The sequence below is a fragment of the Malaclemys terrapin genome, chromosome 2 (genome assembly GCF_027887155.1).
Source record: "Malaclemys terrapin pileata isolate rMalTer1 chromosome 2, rMalTer1.hap1, whole genome shotgun sequence".
NCBI lineage: Eukaryota > Metazoa > Chordata > Testudines > Emydidae > Malaclemys > Malaclemys terrapin.
Window position 1 is genome coordinate 56,740,186 of NC_071506.1, and position 17,619 is coordinate 56,757,804.

The following is a 17,619-nucleotide window of genomic DNA, read 5'->3' on the forward strand; positions in this document are numbered from 1 at the left end:
AAAAGTTGTGTTCCAATAAGGTCAAAATGTTTTGTTTTGACTTTATCATTTTGACTACTGTTCTCTATTCAAAATTATAGTCAAAACAAAACAATAGCATCAGAAATGGAGTGTTTTGACCTTGTCAAAACAAAATGTTTTGATATTTTCTCATCAAAAAAGTTTGATGAAATCAATACATCCCCATGAAAAGTTTTGAATTGGTCCAGTCAGCATTTTCCAAACAGAATTCTTCTGTTGGAAAATTTTCAACTATTCATAAGCACCTTCTTGCTTCCTACAAGTAACTATTAACATCAACAACATGCTATTTAGAAGTTGCAGGTTTTTCTATCCAGCTCTTCTGTATTAAGATTGGGTTACACTGGATGTATTGAAACATATAAGGCCCGTCAACTGCCTTGCATCTTATGTAGTAATTTACCTCTCTGCAAAGTGAATGCAAACTGGGTGTAAAATACCTTCATTTAGCAGCATCTTACATGCATTTAGTAACATCTTACATGCTTTCTGCAAGGCAGTGGAGAACCAGGACTATGAATTCTCCATGTGATCCCCTGGACATCTGGTCTTGGTGCTTACAATGTCCTTGATGACCTTCTTGCCAGATACATCATTCACACACAAAAAATGTGCTAAAGCTGCAGCATATGGGCTGGCTGAGGCTGAATGTAGAGGTGGATGCAAATATCACACTTTTCCTTTCAGATATATATCCTGGTATAGCTTTTTCCATATTAATTGCAGCTTACATAAGTTCTATTTATCAGAGACCTGTTAACCTCTAGTACTTTGGAAGCAAATTGTTTTCTTTGATCAGCTTGGAGCCTGTACACCCTGGAACAATAAACTTTCACAGTGATTACTCTTTTGCATGCAGACCAAATGGTGCTTGTAACAAAGTGCTGTGTTTTCATTTGGACAGGCTTCTCAGAAAGCCTTAAGATTAGAAAGTATCTGAATTGTTATTACTGACTGATTCCACAATAAATCACTGAATATTTCTTCCAGTATGTAGGCTCCTTGAGAACTCTGCATTCTGCACATCGTGTAACAGTAGCCATTAGAGTCAGAGGATAGGGATTTTTGTCATGTGACAGGGTTATTAACCTATTATAACTATGGATGTAGTTTTACTTCTATAATGGGGGGGAACAGCTCCAGTCAGGCCAATGGAACCATGCATGGGGGGGGGGGAGAGAAGTAAATTCTGCACCTTAGAATCGTAGAATATCAGGGTTGGAAGGGACCTCAGGAGGTCATCTAGTCCAACCCCCTGCTCAAAGCAGGACCAATCCCGCCCTAAATCCCCGAATGGTCCCCTCAAGGATTGAACTCACAACCCTGGGTTTAGCAGGCCAATGCTCAAACCACTGAGCAATGCCCACCCCAAACTACACCCATGATTTGTAACACTGACTTATGTCTGAAGAACGAGGCCGGGAAATAAAGTTCAGTTTCCCATCGGCACTCATGTGCCTCATGCCTTTATTAAATGGTCCCAAGAGGAACAAAATCTTAGGCAAAAATGGAAGAATTTAAACTACCTGAAACACTCCCTCTGTAAGGGTACCTGGCAGAGAACTGGAAAAGGTGGTTGCTCACTTCCAAATTTTCCTGGATTCTTATTTCTCAGGGGAGGCACAAAACAAACTCATGTGACAGCACTGCGACTGGTATGTCCATATCAAGACAGATATTAGTCAATGAGGTTTGAAACATTGGAATCGGAAGTCTTGTGTGCCTGGGTTGAAAGGAAGTCTGCAAATGCAGATCAACCAGATGAATAACTTGTCTATTGAAAGGATGCAGAAGATATTCTAAAGAATTTGATGAAAAGGTTGATGTCATTCATTAAGCATATATATATAGACAGAGACCCTAGTGTGCTGCAAATAAAAAAAGAAAAAAGTGACATTCATGATGCGGTAAATTCCCGGTACATTATTTGTTTTCAGCAGGCTAACCCTAGTTTTAATTACATACAGAAGGGTTACAATTGAAAGCCTCATAGGGATCAATTTGCTCCCATTTAAGACAAACTAAGAATCCCATAAACTTCAGGGGCAGCAATATTAGGTCCTAGTACAGTAATCTACAATTTTTAATGTGGACTTTTTTTAAGCATCTGAATTTTTTCCCCACCTCATTGACCCGCCATCTTTCTCAAATCCCAGTTTAAGACACATTTTCCTTACTTGTAGTAAAAGCTTTTTGACAATCAAACACAGAATATTTTCCAGGGTATTTATCTGGAACACCACCAGGATTATTGTAATTACCCTAAATCAAACCTTTCTATTAAAGTATTAAAGATAATTGAATAAGAAGTATTCTGAGTTCAGCAAAGCGTTAATAAATCCACAGTGTTCTATAGCTGTATCTGTTCTCTAGTAGTGCAAATTGTAACTGCCTGCCCATGTTTATGACTCAAGGAAAAATAATTTTGGTGGACCCAGGAGGCTAAGGAAGTCTTTCACCCTCCTAGTTCAATCTGCAAGCTGACTTTGTTGGGGCATAATTTTTGGTATGGCGAGTTGTTGACGGTCCCTAATGTGGTATGTCTGAATTGAAAGTCTATCTCCTAATGCACCTTTTCCTAAGTGTAGCAAATCCTCCCCCCCCCCAGCTCCCCAGCAAGGCTTATACTCTTAGAAGACATCATTAATCCTAAGAATGAAGCCTTGCCCACTTTGTGACATCGCATCATATTCTTCCTACCCAGTGTGACACAGACACTGGGAGTGCTGAAATGCACACAGGACCACCTTAAAAAAGCTACTGCTTTACCCTCAGGAACAGGAGAAAGTTAACTTAAAAATAAAAAAGTCTGAATTTTATACTGCAGAATGCTCTAGATGAATCCTGAATATCCTCAAGATGTTTAGAACCCTAGGTAGCCTCCAAGCCCTCAGCTGATAAGTCTTCATTAAATGAAAAACCCTTTCTAGGTATGCTCCTGGCAATTCAATAATGAGGTTGACAAATCTCTGGCAGGGTTAGTACCAGACCCTGCAGCTATTCAAACAGATGTCTAACAAAGTTATAAATAAAATCACTTAGTTCAGCCCAGAGCCCTAAGTTCCTGTTACAATAAAGCTCACTTCCTATGCAAATTAGATACAATTAACTTAGGTTTGAACAGAGACTGGGAATGGTTGGGTCATTACACTAATTGAATCTATTTCCCCATGTTAAAATATCCTCACACCTTCTATGGGTCATCTTGATTATCACTTCAAAGGTTTTTTTCTCTCTCCTGCTGATGATAGCTCATCTCAATTGATTGGCCTCTTACAGTCGGTATGGCTACTCCCACCTTTTCATGTTCTCTGTATGTATAAATACCTTCTTTCTGTGTGTTCCATTCTATGCATCCGATTAAGTGGGCTGTAGCCCATGAAAGCTTATGCTCAAATAAATTTGTTAGTCTCTAAGGTGCCACAAGTACTCCTGTTCTTTTTGCGGATAAAGACTAACACGGCTGCTACTCTGAAAATTGAGAAAGTTGCTGTCTGAGGCCATGTCCACACTACAAAATTATGTGAACCTAACTTACATTGGCATACAGCCACTGCAGTTATTAAATCACCTGTGTGTGCACACTTGGCTCCTTATGTTGGCGATGTGTGACCTCACCAGGAGTGCTTGTATCAATTGTACTGTCAGTGTGGGGCATTATGGGACAGCTCCTGAAAGCCAGTAACAATCAACATAAGCAACGTTGACCTAATTACATTGACTGCGGTGCTACTAAATCAGTGTAGAGAGTCAGTGGGAGTCAAATTTAAATGAAGACACTTCCATGACTAGGTTGACGAAAGGCAGTTTTCGTCGACCTAACTATGTAGTGTAGACCAGGCCTGAGTTTGGAGAGGGAATGAAAAGTACACACAGAGAAACACACCATATTCATGAACTGAGGTAGTAAATTGACACATGGAGGCTCTCTAGACCCACAGGTTGGGTATCAATCATAAATTAATTATTAATTATTATTATTATTTGTACTGTGATAGTGCCCAAAGGCTGCTCATAGGGTTGCCAAACCTCCAGGATTGGCCTGGAGTCTCCCGGAATTGGAATTGATCTGCCGGTAATTATTGAAAGCTATCCAGGAGATTTTAATAGGATATTTTAAGAAAATGACATTATGTCAGGTTGGAGAAAAAAAAAAAATCTCCCGGAATAGCTTGAGTTGGCAACCCTAGCCACTCAAGGAACAAGGCCCCATGGTAGACATTGTGAACACAATATGAGAGACAGTCCCTACCACAAGTAGTTTGTAATCTAAGGCCCAAATTCAATGAGATGCTTAAGCACATGCTTAACTTTAAGTTGAAATGAATGGAACTACTCATCTGCATAAAGTTAGGCATGTGTTTGAATAAATTTGGAGCCTAAGTAATCACTGAGGTGGAGGTGGGTAGGAATAACCAATCTCCCTCAGACTTTGCAAGTGTTAGAACTGTTTCCTAAATGGCATGCCTTGGCAGACAATGTTATGTATGGAACCTCACTAGCTTACTCCAGGTTGTAGCCAGGGAGAGATGTCTCTCCTCGATGAATAAGCCAAATTCTTCAGCATTAACTTTTAATATTATGCAACAGCCACATTCTATAATTTGAGAACTCAAATTTAGCAATTTCCTGAAGCTTTGACAGTGGAGAGCATGCTTTCTTTCCCTGAATGGTGTGCTGAATGGATTATACCTTTCTTTTGAGGGCAGTCTGCATCACTGGTTTAATGTGTGCTGCTTATTTCATATAAAATCTTTCTATAGTTTACAACCTGGCTGCTTAGTTGCATGAGCTGCACTTTGCTTGCTTCTTATTAGGAGTTACACAATAGGTTTATGATGTGTCATGGTGACATATGGTCTGGGCCATTAGTTACACATTCCTCCTTGTAAGATGGCAATGCTGGTAAGAAAGGACATCCTCTTTCCAAATCTATACATCATTTCAAACTGCTTAACCATAGCACTTTCTAGTACAGTGAGGAGCAAGCGTCACATAACATAGCATGTAACAAACAACTTACCCATTTTTTTCAAATTTTAAAACAATTTCATATTTACAAGATGTGGCCTATCCGAAACCACAGGGCTTGTGCACAACTGACCGGCTTAAAAGCCCTATCTGTCAAAAATTATTTACAGCTTTCTGGGACATGCATGTACTGAAAAGCTACACATGCTGGGCTGTGCAGTGGTGTGATCTAATCAGAGGCAAAGAAGGCTGATGGAGCCTCCAGCGTCCCTGAACTGCAACTCTCTAGTCTAGGAAAAAGCAGGCTGTGCATGTTTCTATAGTTCTATTAGCTCCCCTGTGCTGATCCATAAGAAGGGAGAGGAATACAACTGCTTAATAAAAGAAACAAAATCTCACATAAGAGTTGGCAGGACCTTGACTTTCCCATTTTGATTGCAGTTTGGGGAACCCTCATCCTTGTAGTTTGATGGTTGGGTGGGTGGTGAGCAGAAGAGGTTGATGGTCCAGGAGCCCTTCTGTGTCTCCACAACCATGCTTGTGAGGAGATGCTTTTCTCAACCTGCTCTCTAACACAGCCCACACTTATCTCATTCCTAGAGTCTGTTTTCAGAAGCACAGAAATTAACAATAAAACAAAGTTCAGCTCAAACTTCCTTCCTAGCCTTCATTGCTCTTAGGTTTCCTAGCTCAGGAATGCTCAGCTCACACCACTCTTTTCCCTAGAAAGCCATTTGTATTTCCCTTATAGCCATGTGGTGGGGAATGAACAACATGCCTCAGTGAGTCAGCAGCAACCACTCAACCTTGCTGGGAAAGTATTAGCACCTGTCAACAGAGGGGCTTTAATTCAAGGGTGATTTGATGGAGGTTACTGCCAACTTGTCACAAAGTTTAGAAAGAGAGATGTCAGCCTTAGAACACATAATCCTTTACAATGTCTTCCAGGTAGAGAAGAACCTATCTACCTTTCCCCCATACTCTCAAGAATTTGATCCATCCACACAAGATGTAGTGATAGAAGCAATGATGGCAAAAAGTACCACCACCTGTCACTCTGACCACTGCCCTTTCTGGATGGTAAACAAGTAGAAAACATACGGTATCCCACTGATGGGCTGTCAGTACCTCCTTTGATGAGGAGAGTCTACCCTATAACCTTAAAGAATGCAATAGTCCAAATAATACTAGAGAAACCATCACTGAAAGATAGCGGCACAGCAAAGTACTGCTTGGTGTCTAACTTTTCTAAGCAAGGTAATGGGGAAGCTCAGAAAAGAGTCTCCAATGACACCTGTCTACTCCCAGTATCCTACAACCTATTCATTGAGTCTTCAGCTCACCAGCTCACCTGAGCCACCAGCGGGCAATAAAGTAAAGTAAGCTCAACTAATTTTCAGTAGTCCCTCAGTGTATAACTCAGGTCAGCCCATCGGACCTTACACTCGCACAGAGTAAATCAAAAAGGTCGCTCAATGACAAATGCAAAGTGTGGTCAGCCAGAACTGGCTTCCTGGGTTATAGTAGAGATAAGTTCCTTCCTCCCTCCCCTTCACCAGGAATGGCCATTTGATAGGAGCAGCCAGCCCCCTTTTTATTCAGCCTACTAAGCCCTGATGTGCTGCTGTCTGCTCCCAGTCCTTCTAACTGCTGGAGGACCCAGACTCCCCGATTCCATCAGCAACACACCTAAGGAAGGCTTTCTAGGCAACCCTGTTGACATCACTAGGCATAGCTACCAGGTAACTCGGCGGTGGGGTGGAGGGGGAGTGGAAGGCCATAAGTGCCGATGAAACGCCCCTGCTCTGGGTCTAAGTGAGCCACAGTAACTCCATCTTGTGAACTTTAACCAGCCTCCATGCTAGCAGCCTAATGCTGAAGCAGAATATGCAATGGTCAGCTTTTTTTAGCAGACAACTGCAGTTTCGCTCGCACTAGCAGAAGCAGTAGTGATAAGAGGGGGAGAAGGGGGAGGGAGAGGCCTATTACGTAGAGCTTGCAAGGCCGAAGATAAGCATGCGGACGGGAACTTTTCTAACATGCCACAATGTGTACCTTCTGTAACTGCTCGGGAAGGGAGGGGTAGGAGGGAGAAACCAGAACAAAGGCTTACTCAAAACAGCTTGGGATATAAAATGGGAAACTTGCTTGTATTTGCTGCGCTTCTGATTTGAGACATGCTGGTCTCCTGAGTGCCTTTTCGAGATCTCGAATAAATTTGGTTTGCTTCTCCACCCTGGTGTGTCTATTGGTGTGGCGCACACCGGGCAACAAACCCTGTTGCCCCCTCGGTGCCCTCTGGGCCAGCAACAGTTTTGGTGCCCAACGTGGGGCACAAGGCTGAAATTTAGCCTTGCCCAGATCCCTCCTGGCGGCCGACGGATTACGGCGACGACCGACGCCCAGCGTGCACCGGTGACTTCATCGGGGGCCTCGGCTGAGACGTGGTGTGATCGACCCCGGAGGGCACAACGGTGCAACGCGCTCGAGTAGTGGAGAAGCAGTTGGGGGTGACGGTGACGGACCCTTGGATAAGGTAGGAACAGTCCAGTGGGGACTTTTTGCCTGTTAGAGTATGGGGCAGGGACAGAGTACAGCTGGCGGGGCACAGTGTACGCCCTTAGAATGCATCCTAGCAAATTGGGATGTGTTTGGGTCAGATTCGATGCTTAGAAGTAAATTGAAAAGGTTCTGTACAGTTGACTGGCCTCAGTATCAGCTAGAGTGCAAGGAAAGGTGGCCACCGGAAGGATCACTTAATTACAACACAATCCTTCAGTTACTTTTGTTTTGTCAGCGAGCAGGTAAATGGAATGAACATCTCTATGCATATACATTTATGGTGTTAAGAAATAGGACTGATATTTTGCACAAGTGCCATTTGACTCCAACAGACTCGGTAGTAACTGCTGCTAATCCCCAGAACCCTCCCACAGTTGTAATGGCAGAATCGGTATCCCCTTCGGCTCCAGCACCCCCACAGGCTCCAGAGAGTACCCCCTTGGTGGGATTTTATCCGTTGATTACTGAGAATGTGGTAGCCCGTCCAGGAACACAGGATCGTGCAGCCCAGATTGTGCCAGTGTATTCTCATATTCCTTTTAACCCAGTGCACTTAGCTGCCTTTAAGGCAGAAGCAGGGGAATTCTCAACGAATCCAAATCGGTTTATTTCAATCTTTGAAGGGTGTCTAGCAAGCCATAAACCTGACTGGGATGATTGCAATATACTTATGAGAACCTTGTTGTCTGAGGTGGAGCGGAATCAGGTTATAGCTAAAGCTAGGGAGGAGGCACAGAGAAGGCATAATGAGGACAGAGAAGGCAAGCCCCTGCCTGAGGTCGCTGTCCCTACAGCAGACCCCCGGTGGAATCCGAATGAGGAGGGGGATTTAAGGATCCTTAACTCCTATAAGGAACTGCTTATGTATGGCCTCCGGCACTCGGCTGTCAGATATAATAATTGGGCAAAGCCTTATGAGTTAGTCCAGGAATCAAAAGACAGTCCGGTGGCTTTCCTACAGCGCATTCGGGACACCATCCGGCAGAGTACTTGCGCAGACCCAGATGATCAGGCAACTGAGACAATTATAAAGGGTATCTTTACCAGCTGTGCGGCCCCTGATATTAAAAGGAAACTGCAGAAAAAGGAGGATTTAATGGGAATGTCTATGGCTCAGATTTTGGAGACTGCAAATAGGGCTTATACCTTTAGAGAGGGAGAGAAGGAAAAGAGGCAAGTGAAAATGATGGTAGCAGCGGTGCAGGCCGGCGGCAGAGGAAGGTCACAGAAAGGTGAAAGGGGCCGGGGAATGAGAGGCTGTGGACGTGGGCGCCCCGGTTCCCAGGAGAGGTGTCTGGGTCACAACCAGTGTGCCATATGCCGAAAGGAGGGACATTGGAAAAATGAGTGCCCTGAAAGGGAAGGTACCCCTATGATGGCAGCGGAGGATCAAGAACAGGGGTGTCAGGGGAGACGGACCATCCTGCCCCCGGAACCCTGAGTAAAAATGAGGGTGGGAAATTCAGAAATAGACTTTTTAGTTGACTCTGGAGCAGCACAGACCGCTGTAAATCAACCCCTTCAGCTGCCAGTGGCAGACTCCCTCACAGTGGTGGGTGCCACAGGGAAAGGAACTTAGATGACTTGCTAATTGCTGCTGTGGGTCTAATCCCTTGTCTCAAAGCCACTGTGATCTTCCTGAACTTTGTTGGACTCCGAGGATACAGGGTAGCTCGGAGCAAGGCTCAAATTGCTCTCTCAGAAGTACAGTATTTAGGTTTTCACATAAGGCAGGGAGAGCGGCAGCTCTCAAACGAAAGGAAGGAGGCTATCTGCCAAGTTCCTATCCCTAGCAACCGCAGACAGCTCAGGGCATTTCTGGGCATGGCAGACTTTTGCAGAATATGGATCCCAGAGTTTGGACGGTGGGCTAAACCTCTGTATGAATGTGTTAAGGGAGTGGATCATGACCCCTTTCACTGGTCCCCAGAAGCAGACAGGGCATTTAAAATCTTAAAAAGGAAGCTGATGGAAGCTCCAGCCCTGGGTCTGCCGGATCTCTCTAAGTCGTTCCAACTGTATGTGCATGAAAGGAAAGGGATAGCCCTAGGAGTGCTTACTCAGTTATTAGACACCTGGAAACGTCCCGTGGCATATTTCTCTAAACAACTGGATCAAGTTGCAAAGGGATGGCCAGCATGCTTGAGGGCGGTCGCAGCCACTGCCCTAGTGCTTGGGGAAGCTTAAAAACTGACACTGGGGGGAACTGTGCAAGTGTATATTCCCCATATAGTCCAAGCCCTGCTGGGTACTAAGGGTGGTCTCTGGCTCACACAGGCTTGGGTTGCTCGGTACCAGGCAAAACTGTTAGAGAATCCTGAAGTTACCCTGCAAACCTGTCCCTCCCTTAATCCAGCTACCCTGCTACCAGAGACAGAAAAGCAGGAACATGAATGTCTGGAAATCATAGGTGCCCAATACTCCAGCCACCCAGATTTAAAAGATCAACCACTCCCAAATGCTGACTTGGAATGGTATACCGATGGCAGTAGTGCCGTTGTGGATGGGCAAAGGAGGGCGGGTTATGCTGTTGTGACACTCCATGATACCATGGAAGCTGAGAGTTTACCTGCTGGGACATCTGCCCAGCTTGCTGAACTAGTGGCCCTGATTCGTGCACTCGAGCTGGCAAAAGACAAACGGGTTAATATCTTTACTGACTCAAAGTATGCTTTTGGGGTATTGCATGCTCACGCTGGTCTGTGGAAGCAAAGAGGGATGCTAACAGCCCAAAGCTTCCCGGTTAAGCATGGGTCTCAAATTCTCCAGCTGTTAGATGCAGTACAACTCCCCTCAGCAGTAGCAGTGGTGCATTGCAGAGCCCATCAAAAGGAAGATCACGATGTAACCAAGGGCAATGCCAGAGCAGACAGGGAAGCCAAGCGCGCTGTTACCCTGAAATCACCAACAGAGGAGAATGCCCAAATGCATGCCCTCATCCTATCAGTAGGTGAGCTTGCAGCTCCTCAGTACTCCCATGATGACAGAAACCTGGCTGTCAGGCTCAGTCTCCAGGAAAAGGAGGGATGGCTTTATTCCACAGAGGGAAAAATCCTCCTGCCCAAGGGCCTGATCCGATCAGTGTTGCAGAAACTGCATCAAACCACCCACGCAGGCAGAGAGGCTCTTACCCAGCTTATGAATAAATATTTTCTAACCTCTGGACTTAACCCCCTAGCATCACAGGTACAGGCTGAATGTTTAATCTGCCAAAAGAACAACCCTCGACCAGGAGTAGCAGTGCTGCCAGCCACTCTGGAACCTACCCCAGGCCCAGGATTGGTGTGGCAAATAGACTTTACTGAGTTTCCCAGGACCCAAGGGTACAGGTACCTCCTCGTCTTGGTGGATCGATTCAGTGGATGGCCCGAAGCCTTCCCATGTCGTAACAACACTGCCAAAACGGTGGCTCTTGAGTTTGTCAAGGAGATCATTCCTCGCTTTGGACTCCCACAGTGGATGGAATCTGATAACGGAACACACTTCATATCTCAAGTTGTTCAAAAGATATCAAGTGCTTTGCAAATCCCCTGGAAGCTCCACACACCATGGCGACCACAAGCCAGTGGAGTAGTGGAACGCACAAATCAGACACTCAAGCGACACCTCTCAGGAGGCCTCTCTTAGGTGGCCTGATGCTTTGCCCCTTGTGTTACTCCGTATTCGTGCTCTCCCCAAGGGCAGGTTAGGACTTAGTCCCTTCGAGATTATGTTTGGAAGGGCATGGCCTCTGAATGGTACACCGGTTCTGGCAGGAGAGTGGGAAATGGGGTGTGGGTTTTTGTCTCAGTACGTGCGCTCTGTGTCTGCTGTTCTTTCTTCTCTTCACAGATACACCAAAGATTCACAGCCTCTTCTGCTGGGCGCCCCGGTCCACTCCTTACAGCCTGGTGACTCCGTTCTCGTTCGGACCTGGAAGGACGAGCCTCTCCAAAAGAAGTGGAAGGGACCCCACACCGTCCTGCTGGTCTCCCACACAGCAGCAAAGGTCGAAGGGCACAAGAACTGGATTAATCACTCTCGACTGAAAGCAGTACCCACTCCTGAACAGTGGACTGTCCAGCTGCAGAGAAGACTGCCAGTGACGATTTGGGACTTAAGCTGTTATTCAAAAGACAGTAAGGGTAGCTGGGAATGCCTGGTGATCTCTCTGAACAGCCACAGCGCACTCCCTGCGAAAACCCTGAGCATTGGTTCTATCTATTCATAGAAGGCCGACTTAGCCTATGGTCCTGGTCCTTTTATTTTTAAATTTGTTTGGTGTCAATAATTCTTATCTGCTGGGCATTTGTGTTGTTGTAATCACAATATGGGTTCAGGTTTAGGATCTCTCACAACATTCCTTTTTGTCACAGAAGCAATCCTTCTGTTACCTACTGTTTCATCCACATCGCATGCAGGATGGGGAGCCATCCCTACAGACATGGCTACCAACACCTATGAGGCCCTAAAAATTGCCTTTGCCTGTGAGTTCAATCTCTCCCACTGTTGGATATGTGCCCAGACTCCCCACCATTCAGCTGGATTGCCCTGGAGAGTAGTTCCCCAAAATTGGTCAGACTTTTGTCAAAGGTGGATGGTTACCAGCAGTAGCACCTCTGACAATTTAAGTTTGCGATCCAACTGTACTGCGGAAGCTCCTTATGGCCTACACAATGGCTCCTGGAATTCCCACTATAGTAGCACTCTTAAGCCCCAGCCTATTCGTTTACGTTCTCCACCCACTGGTCTCATATGTTTTCAGCAAGCCAGTACAAGTAATCATACCTGGTTTGCCGGCATTAGTACGTGTAGATTTTATATTGGTCCTGGTATAAGTCTCACCATCCCTTTATTAAATACCACCATTTTTGCCCTTTCCTCACAAGCCACCCTATGGGACCTACAAGGTAACAATGGAAAGGCTAGTTATGGTGAAGCATTCTGGATCTGTGGTAATAGTGCCTATAAATGGCTTCCTCATGATTGGCATGGTAGCTGTTACAAAGGCTATCTCGCTCCTCCCCTCCGTGTTTTAACCCAGGATCCCTCAGGTCGCCCTAGGTACTATCGGTCCTTGAGAGCTACCATTGAACCCATCGGCAAAGGAGACAGGTTTGGAATGATATTCCTCCCTACTTATGGGGTGGGATGGCTAGCCCAACTCTACGGGAGACTTTCTAAATTTCTCACCCAGTTTGCCAATGATACCCTAACCATAGAAAAAGGCATAAGCTCTGAGCTGTACCAGCTTCGATTGCTGGCTCTACAAAATCGGCAGGCCCTAGATTATGTGTTAGCCTCACGGGGCGGGGTCTGTGCCCTTATTGGAGAAGAATGTTGTACCTATGTCCCAGAGTTCTCACAGGATATTAACAAGCACATCTTGTCAGCTGAACAGGCCTTGAACCAGTGGAAGGCCCAGGAAGGAGAACCCACTATTTTTGATTCCCTTTGGGGTTGGTTACTTGGTCTAAGGGGACTAGGGGGAGGCATTGTTCGCCTCTTGCTCACAGGTGTTGTGATATGTTTTGTTCTTTTTCTTTTGCTCGCTTGCTGTAAAGTGCTCATACATAAGATTTGTACCTCCCATTCCCCAGAAGTTCCTTTATACTCTCTCATTGATGATCCCAATTGCATGGAACTTAATCGCATTTTGTCTTTAGAGTATGAGAAAACTCTGCCAAAGGTTTGTTGAGTGTTCTCAAAGAAGGGAATTGTTGACGTCACTAGGCATAGCTACCAGGTAACTCGGGGGGGGGGGGCAGGGGGAAGAGGGTGGAAGGCCATAAGTGCCGATGAAACTCCCCTGCTCTGGGTCTAAGTGAGCCACAGTAACTCCATCTTGTGAACTTTAACCAGCCTCCATACTAGCAGCCTAATGCTGAAGCAGAATATGTAATGGTCAGCTTTTTTTTAGCAGACAACTGCAGTTTCGCTCGCACTAGCAGAAGCAGTAGTGATAAGAGGGGGAGAAGGGGGAGGGAGAGATCTATTACGTAGAGCTTGCAAGCCCGAAGATAAGCATGCGGACGGGAACTTTTCTAACATGCCACAACGTGTGCCTGCTGTAACTGCTCGGGAAGGGATGGGTAGGAGGGAGAAACCAGAACAAAGGCTTACTCAAAACAGCTTGGGATATAAAATGGGAAACTTGCTTGTATTTGCTGCGCTTCTGATTTGAGACATGCTGGTCTCCTGAGTGCCTTTTCGAGATCTCGAATAAATTTGGTTTGCTTCTCCACCCTGGTGTGTCTATTGGTGCGGCGCACACCAGGCAACGAACCCTGTTGCCCCCTCGGGGCCCTCTGGGCCGGCAACAACCCTGAAGGTCCAAAATTTGCTGCCACTCTTTTCTTAAAGGGGTGCACCAAGGCAGCAGGATCTTCAGCAGGGGGAGTGAATGCCTGGAACACCCTTCACAAGGACATAAGGCATTATGTAACAAGTACAGAGACAGCACTTGTTGCTGTGTTGGATGATCTCCTCCTGACCACAATTAAAGGAAGGAATCTATAATTATGCTGTTGGACCTCTCTATGGCATTTGAGATCATTGATCACCAAATACTTCTGAGGCTACAGGCATGAATGGAAGTGTCCTGAAGTGGCTCAGGTCCTTCTCAAGCCAACTGTAGGATGATCATTACAGGCAGCTGTTCTTTTGCCTCTAAGGTGCTCCCCTTGTGGAGTCCGAGACCTGTTAGGATGTTGGGGGATGATATTTCTTTTTATTACAGTATACTCACTGCTAATAACCATGTCTCCTATTGATGAAAAGTGTTGTTTTTCTGTGTTGTGTGCTTTTAGTGTTATTAGAAATCTAATGTTGCCTGATAAAGTCAGTTTAGGAAATTTTGTTAGAACCCTTCCCAGCTTCTTAAGGCTGTGACTTCTCGAGCTTCTCCCTATCACCTGCTGTCAATTGCTGGTGTCAGGGAGGTGCTGTCATCCAGGCTGATGAACAGAGCTTGGAGGATACTGAAAAAAAAGTCTGCCATGAAGTCTGATTTTTAGATTACTTTGCTTTAGCAGTACCTGGGCCCCTTTTGTGCTGCTTTCTCTGAACTTCCAAGTGTTTGAGATTATTTTGGCATCAGTGTTTGTGGAAACTAATGCTAAATTTGTACGTACCAGTATTTGCACTGCTAATGCTTCCATGCTTGTTTAATGAGGCAACAGAAACTTCTGACCCATTAGGACTAACCAAAACAACTCCAATTTTAAATAGGGAATATTCACAGCTAACTGTTCCCAATCAATCAGCAGAATTGACTGTGAACTAAAAATACTAGCTGAATAAATGTTAACAGATAAACTCATGGAAATTATGATCTGCTTGTGTGGATATTCCAACAGCAGAATAAAAGGCTAAATTAGTTGGATGAATTATTCATTGCTGTTGTCTATTTGGTTGTCGTGGTAATAGAATCTTGTTGTTGCTATGGCAACTGAGTTAGATTATTAGGGGATAGCCCAGCCAGTTTTGGCTGGTTTTTGGTTAGTTCAGTGTGTGGCAATAAATGGCTGCTTTTAAGGTTTACAGCTCTCTGTGTGTCAAGTGATTTCTTCCTAAAACTGTTGCCCCCAAGGATATAACAATGTGGCGACGAAGGTGGGATTCCTGTGCTGCCCCAGCAATAGAAGAAAGTAGAAGTCAAGGTACAAAAAAAGCCCTTTTTGCTGTTGGAAGGGGGGAGAACTGGCTTGTTTGCACTAATTGTGCAAACTGAAACTAAAACCATGGCTACACTTACGGGGCTGCTGGAACCTTTTGAGGAGACTATAGTGCAATGGCACATATATACTGAGCATTTTGAGCTTTTTGTTATTGCAAACAACATTACAGAAGAGAAGAAGGTGCCAATCATTTTTAAGTGTTGTAGGGGCTAAGACCTACTCCCTGCTACGCAGCTTACTACACCCTGTTAAGCTAGAGACCAATTCTTACAGTGACATTGTGGAAATCCTGGGGTCTCGTTTTTTTCCAAAATCATTGGTAATTGCTGAAGGATATTGGTTCCACAAAAGAGATCAAGAAGAAGACGAAACAGTTGTACAATTTGTAGCAACTTTGAAAAAGCTTGCAGAACACTGAATTTAAGGAGATGTTAAATGACGCCCTACGTGAAAGGTTAGTGTGTGGTCTGCACAGTGAAGCTATATGGAAGCGCCTATTGAAAGAGGCTCAGCTTACCTTATAGAAGGCTGTTAATCTTGCGGTCTCCATGGAACTGGCTACAAAGGAGGTGCAATACATCGGTGCATCCCCTAAGGTGCATAAGGTGTCACAAGAACCTATCCACAAAACTGTGGGGAGTCAGGAATGTTACCGCTTAGGAAGATTCAGCTGAACTGGGCAGAAGTGCACCAAATGGTTAAAAAAGAAACCAGTCTGACCGCTATACTAAGGAAACATGCTGATGTTTTTGGAGAGGATCTGGGAAGTATGAAGGGAATCACTGTGACATTGAACATTAAACCTGATAGTCAACCAAAATATCTGAAAGCCAGAACTGTGCAATTTGCCATTAGGACAAAAGTTGAAATGGACCTGGATCACCTAGTCACAAATGGAGTCCTAATACCAGTTACCCATAGTCCATGGGCAACTCCTATCATTCCAATAATGAAGAAAGATGGCTCCCTCTGGATTTGAGGTGATTTTACAGTCACTGTCAATCCGATGTTGTGTGCAGAGCAATACCCGCTTCCCCATATCTATAACCTCTTTGTGGGCCTGGCTGGGGGACAAAAGTTCAGTAAGATTGATCTGAGTTAAGCGTATTTACAGATGCACGTCGATGAAAAGATGAAAAGTTCCAAGAGCTGTTGACTATTGTGACGCATAAAGGGCTTTAGTGATACTGTCGCCTACCCTTTGGAATAACATTTCCTCCCACCCTGTTCTGGTCCATAGCCCTCTTGATCTTGTGTGGCTTGCCAAAAGTCCAGTGCTATCTGGACGACATCCTGGTCACTGGAAGGAATGAGGAGGATCACCTAAAGAATTTAGAGGCTACTCTACAAAGACTGGAAGAGTATGGCCTACGAGTCCACAAAGATACGTGTGAATTCTTCCAGCTCTCTGTTGAATATTTAGGACACATCATTGATGCTATGGGTCTTCGTAAGGCCCCTGCAAAATTTAAGGCTATTGTGGAGGCTTCCCCTCCTCAAAATGTTAGCCAGCTTCGCTCATTTCTAGGACTATTAAACTATTATGGAAAGTTCATCTCATAGTTAGCCACACTACTAAAACCACTTCATGAACTCCTTGGGCAGAACAAGGCCTGGAAGTGGACTGAAGCCTGTGATGTTGCATTTAACAAAACTAAGGGTATACTGCTAAATTCTGAAGTTCTGATGCACTTTGATCCATCCTTACCCCTACAGTTGGCCTGCGATGCCTCCCCTTATGGAGTGGGAGCAGTGGTGTCACACATTATGCCTTCGGGAGAAGAGAGGCCTATTGCTTTTGCTTCACGCACTCTAAGCAAAGCAGAAATTAACTATGCCCAAATCAAATGTGAGGCACTGGAAATCGTTTTCGGAATTTGGAAGTTTCATCAGTACCTGTTCAGACAGAAGTTTACTCTTCTCATGACCTCTGACTTCAATTTTTGGACCCCACACACGCATTCCCCCATTAGCTGCTAGTCGTATGCAACGCTGGGCATTGTTGCTTTCTACGCACACATATGAAATCAAATATCGGAAATCCACTCTGCACGGCAATGGGGATGGTCTATCAAGGCTGCCTTTGCCAGTCAAACGTCAAGATATTGCCCAGAAGGAAATATTTTACTTTGAACAGGTAGAGAATACACCCATCACTGCTATTCAGGTAAAGAAGGCAACTCGCGTTGACCCAGTATTGCCCCAAGTTATGGACCTGGTGATGCATGGAACATCTCAATGAACCTCTCCAGTCTCACCTGACTTTGTTACCTATATGTCCAGGAGGACAGAGTTATCGATCCAATCTGGTTGTTTGTTGTGGGGGAGATGTGTCATTATCTCATCACCACTGAGATCACAGATGTTAGAACAGCTACATTCTGGTCACTGTGGAATAGTGCGCATG

The 17,619-nt window shown here is 45.0% G+C and overlaps 2 protein-coding genes across 2 annotated transcripts in view; one reads left to right on the forward strand and one right to left on the reverse strand.

Annotated features, from left to right (window-relative positions):
* Positions 1-17,619, reverse strand: part of KCNB2 (potassium voltage-gated channel subfamily B member 2) — a 253,748-nt gene that overhangs the window by 55,886 nt on the left and 180,243 nt on the right. The window lies entirely within an intron of this gene.
* Positions 6,620-12,398, forward strand: LOC128832610 (uncharacterized). Its single transcript, XM_054020133.1, has 2 exons — positions 6,620-6,734; positions 7,354-12,398. Exon 2 carries the CDS (start codon positions 7,568-7,570, stop codon positions 8,993-8,995), a length of 1,428 nt encoding a protein of 475 aa, XP_053876108.1. The 5' UTR covers positions 6,620-6,734; positions 7,354-7,567; the 3' UTR covers positions 8,996-12,398.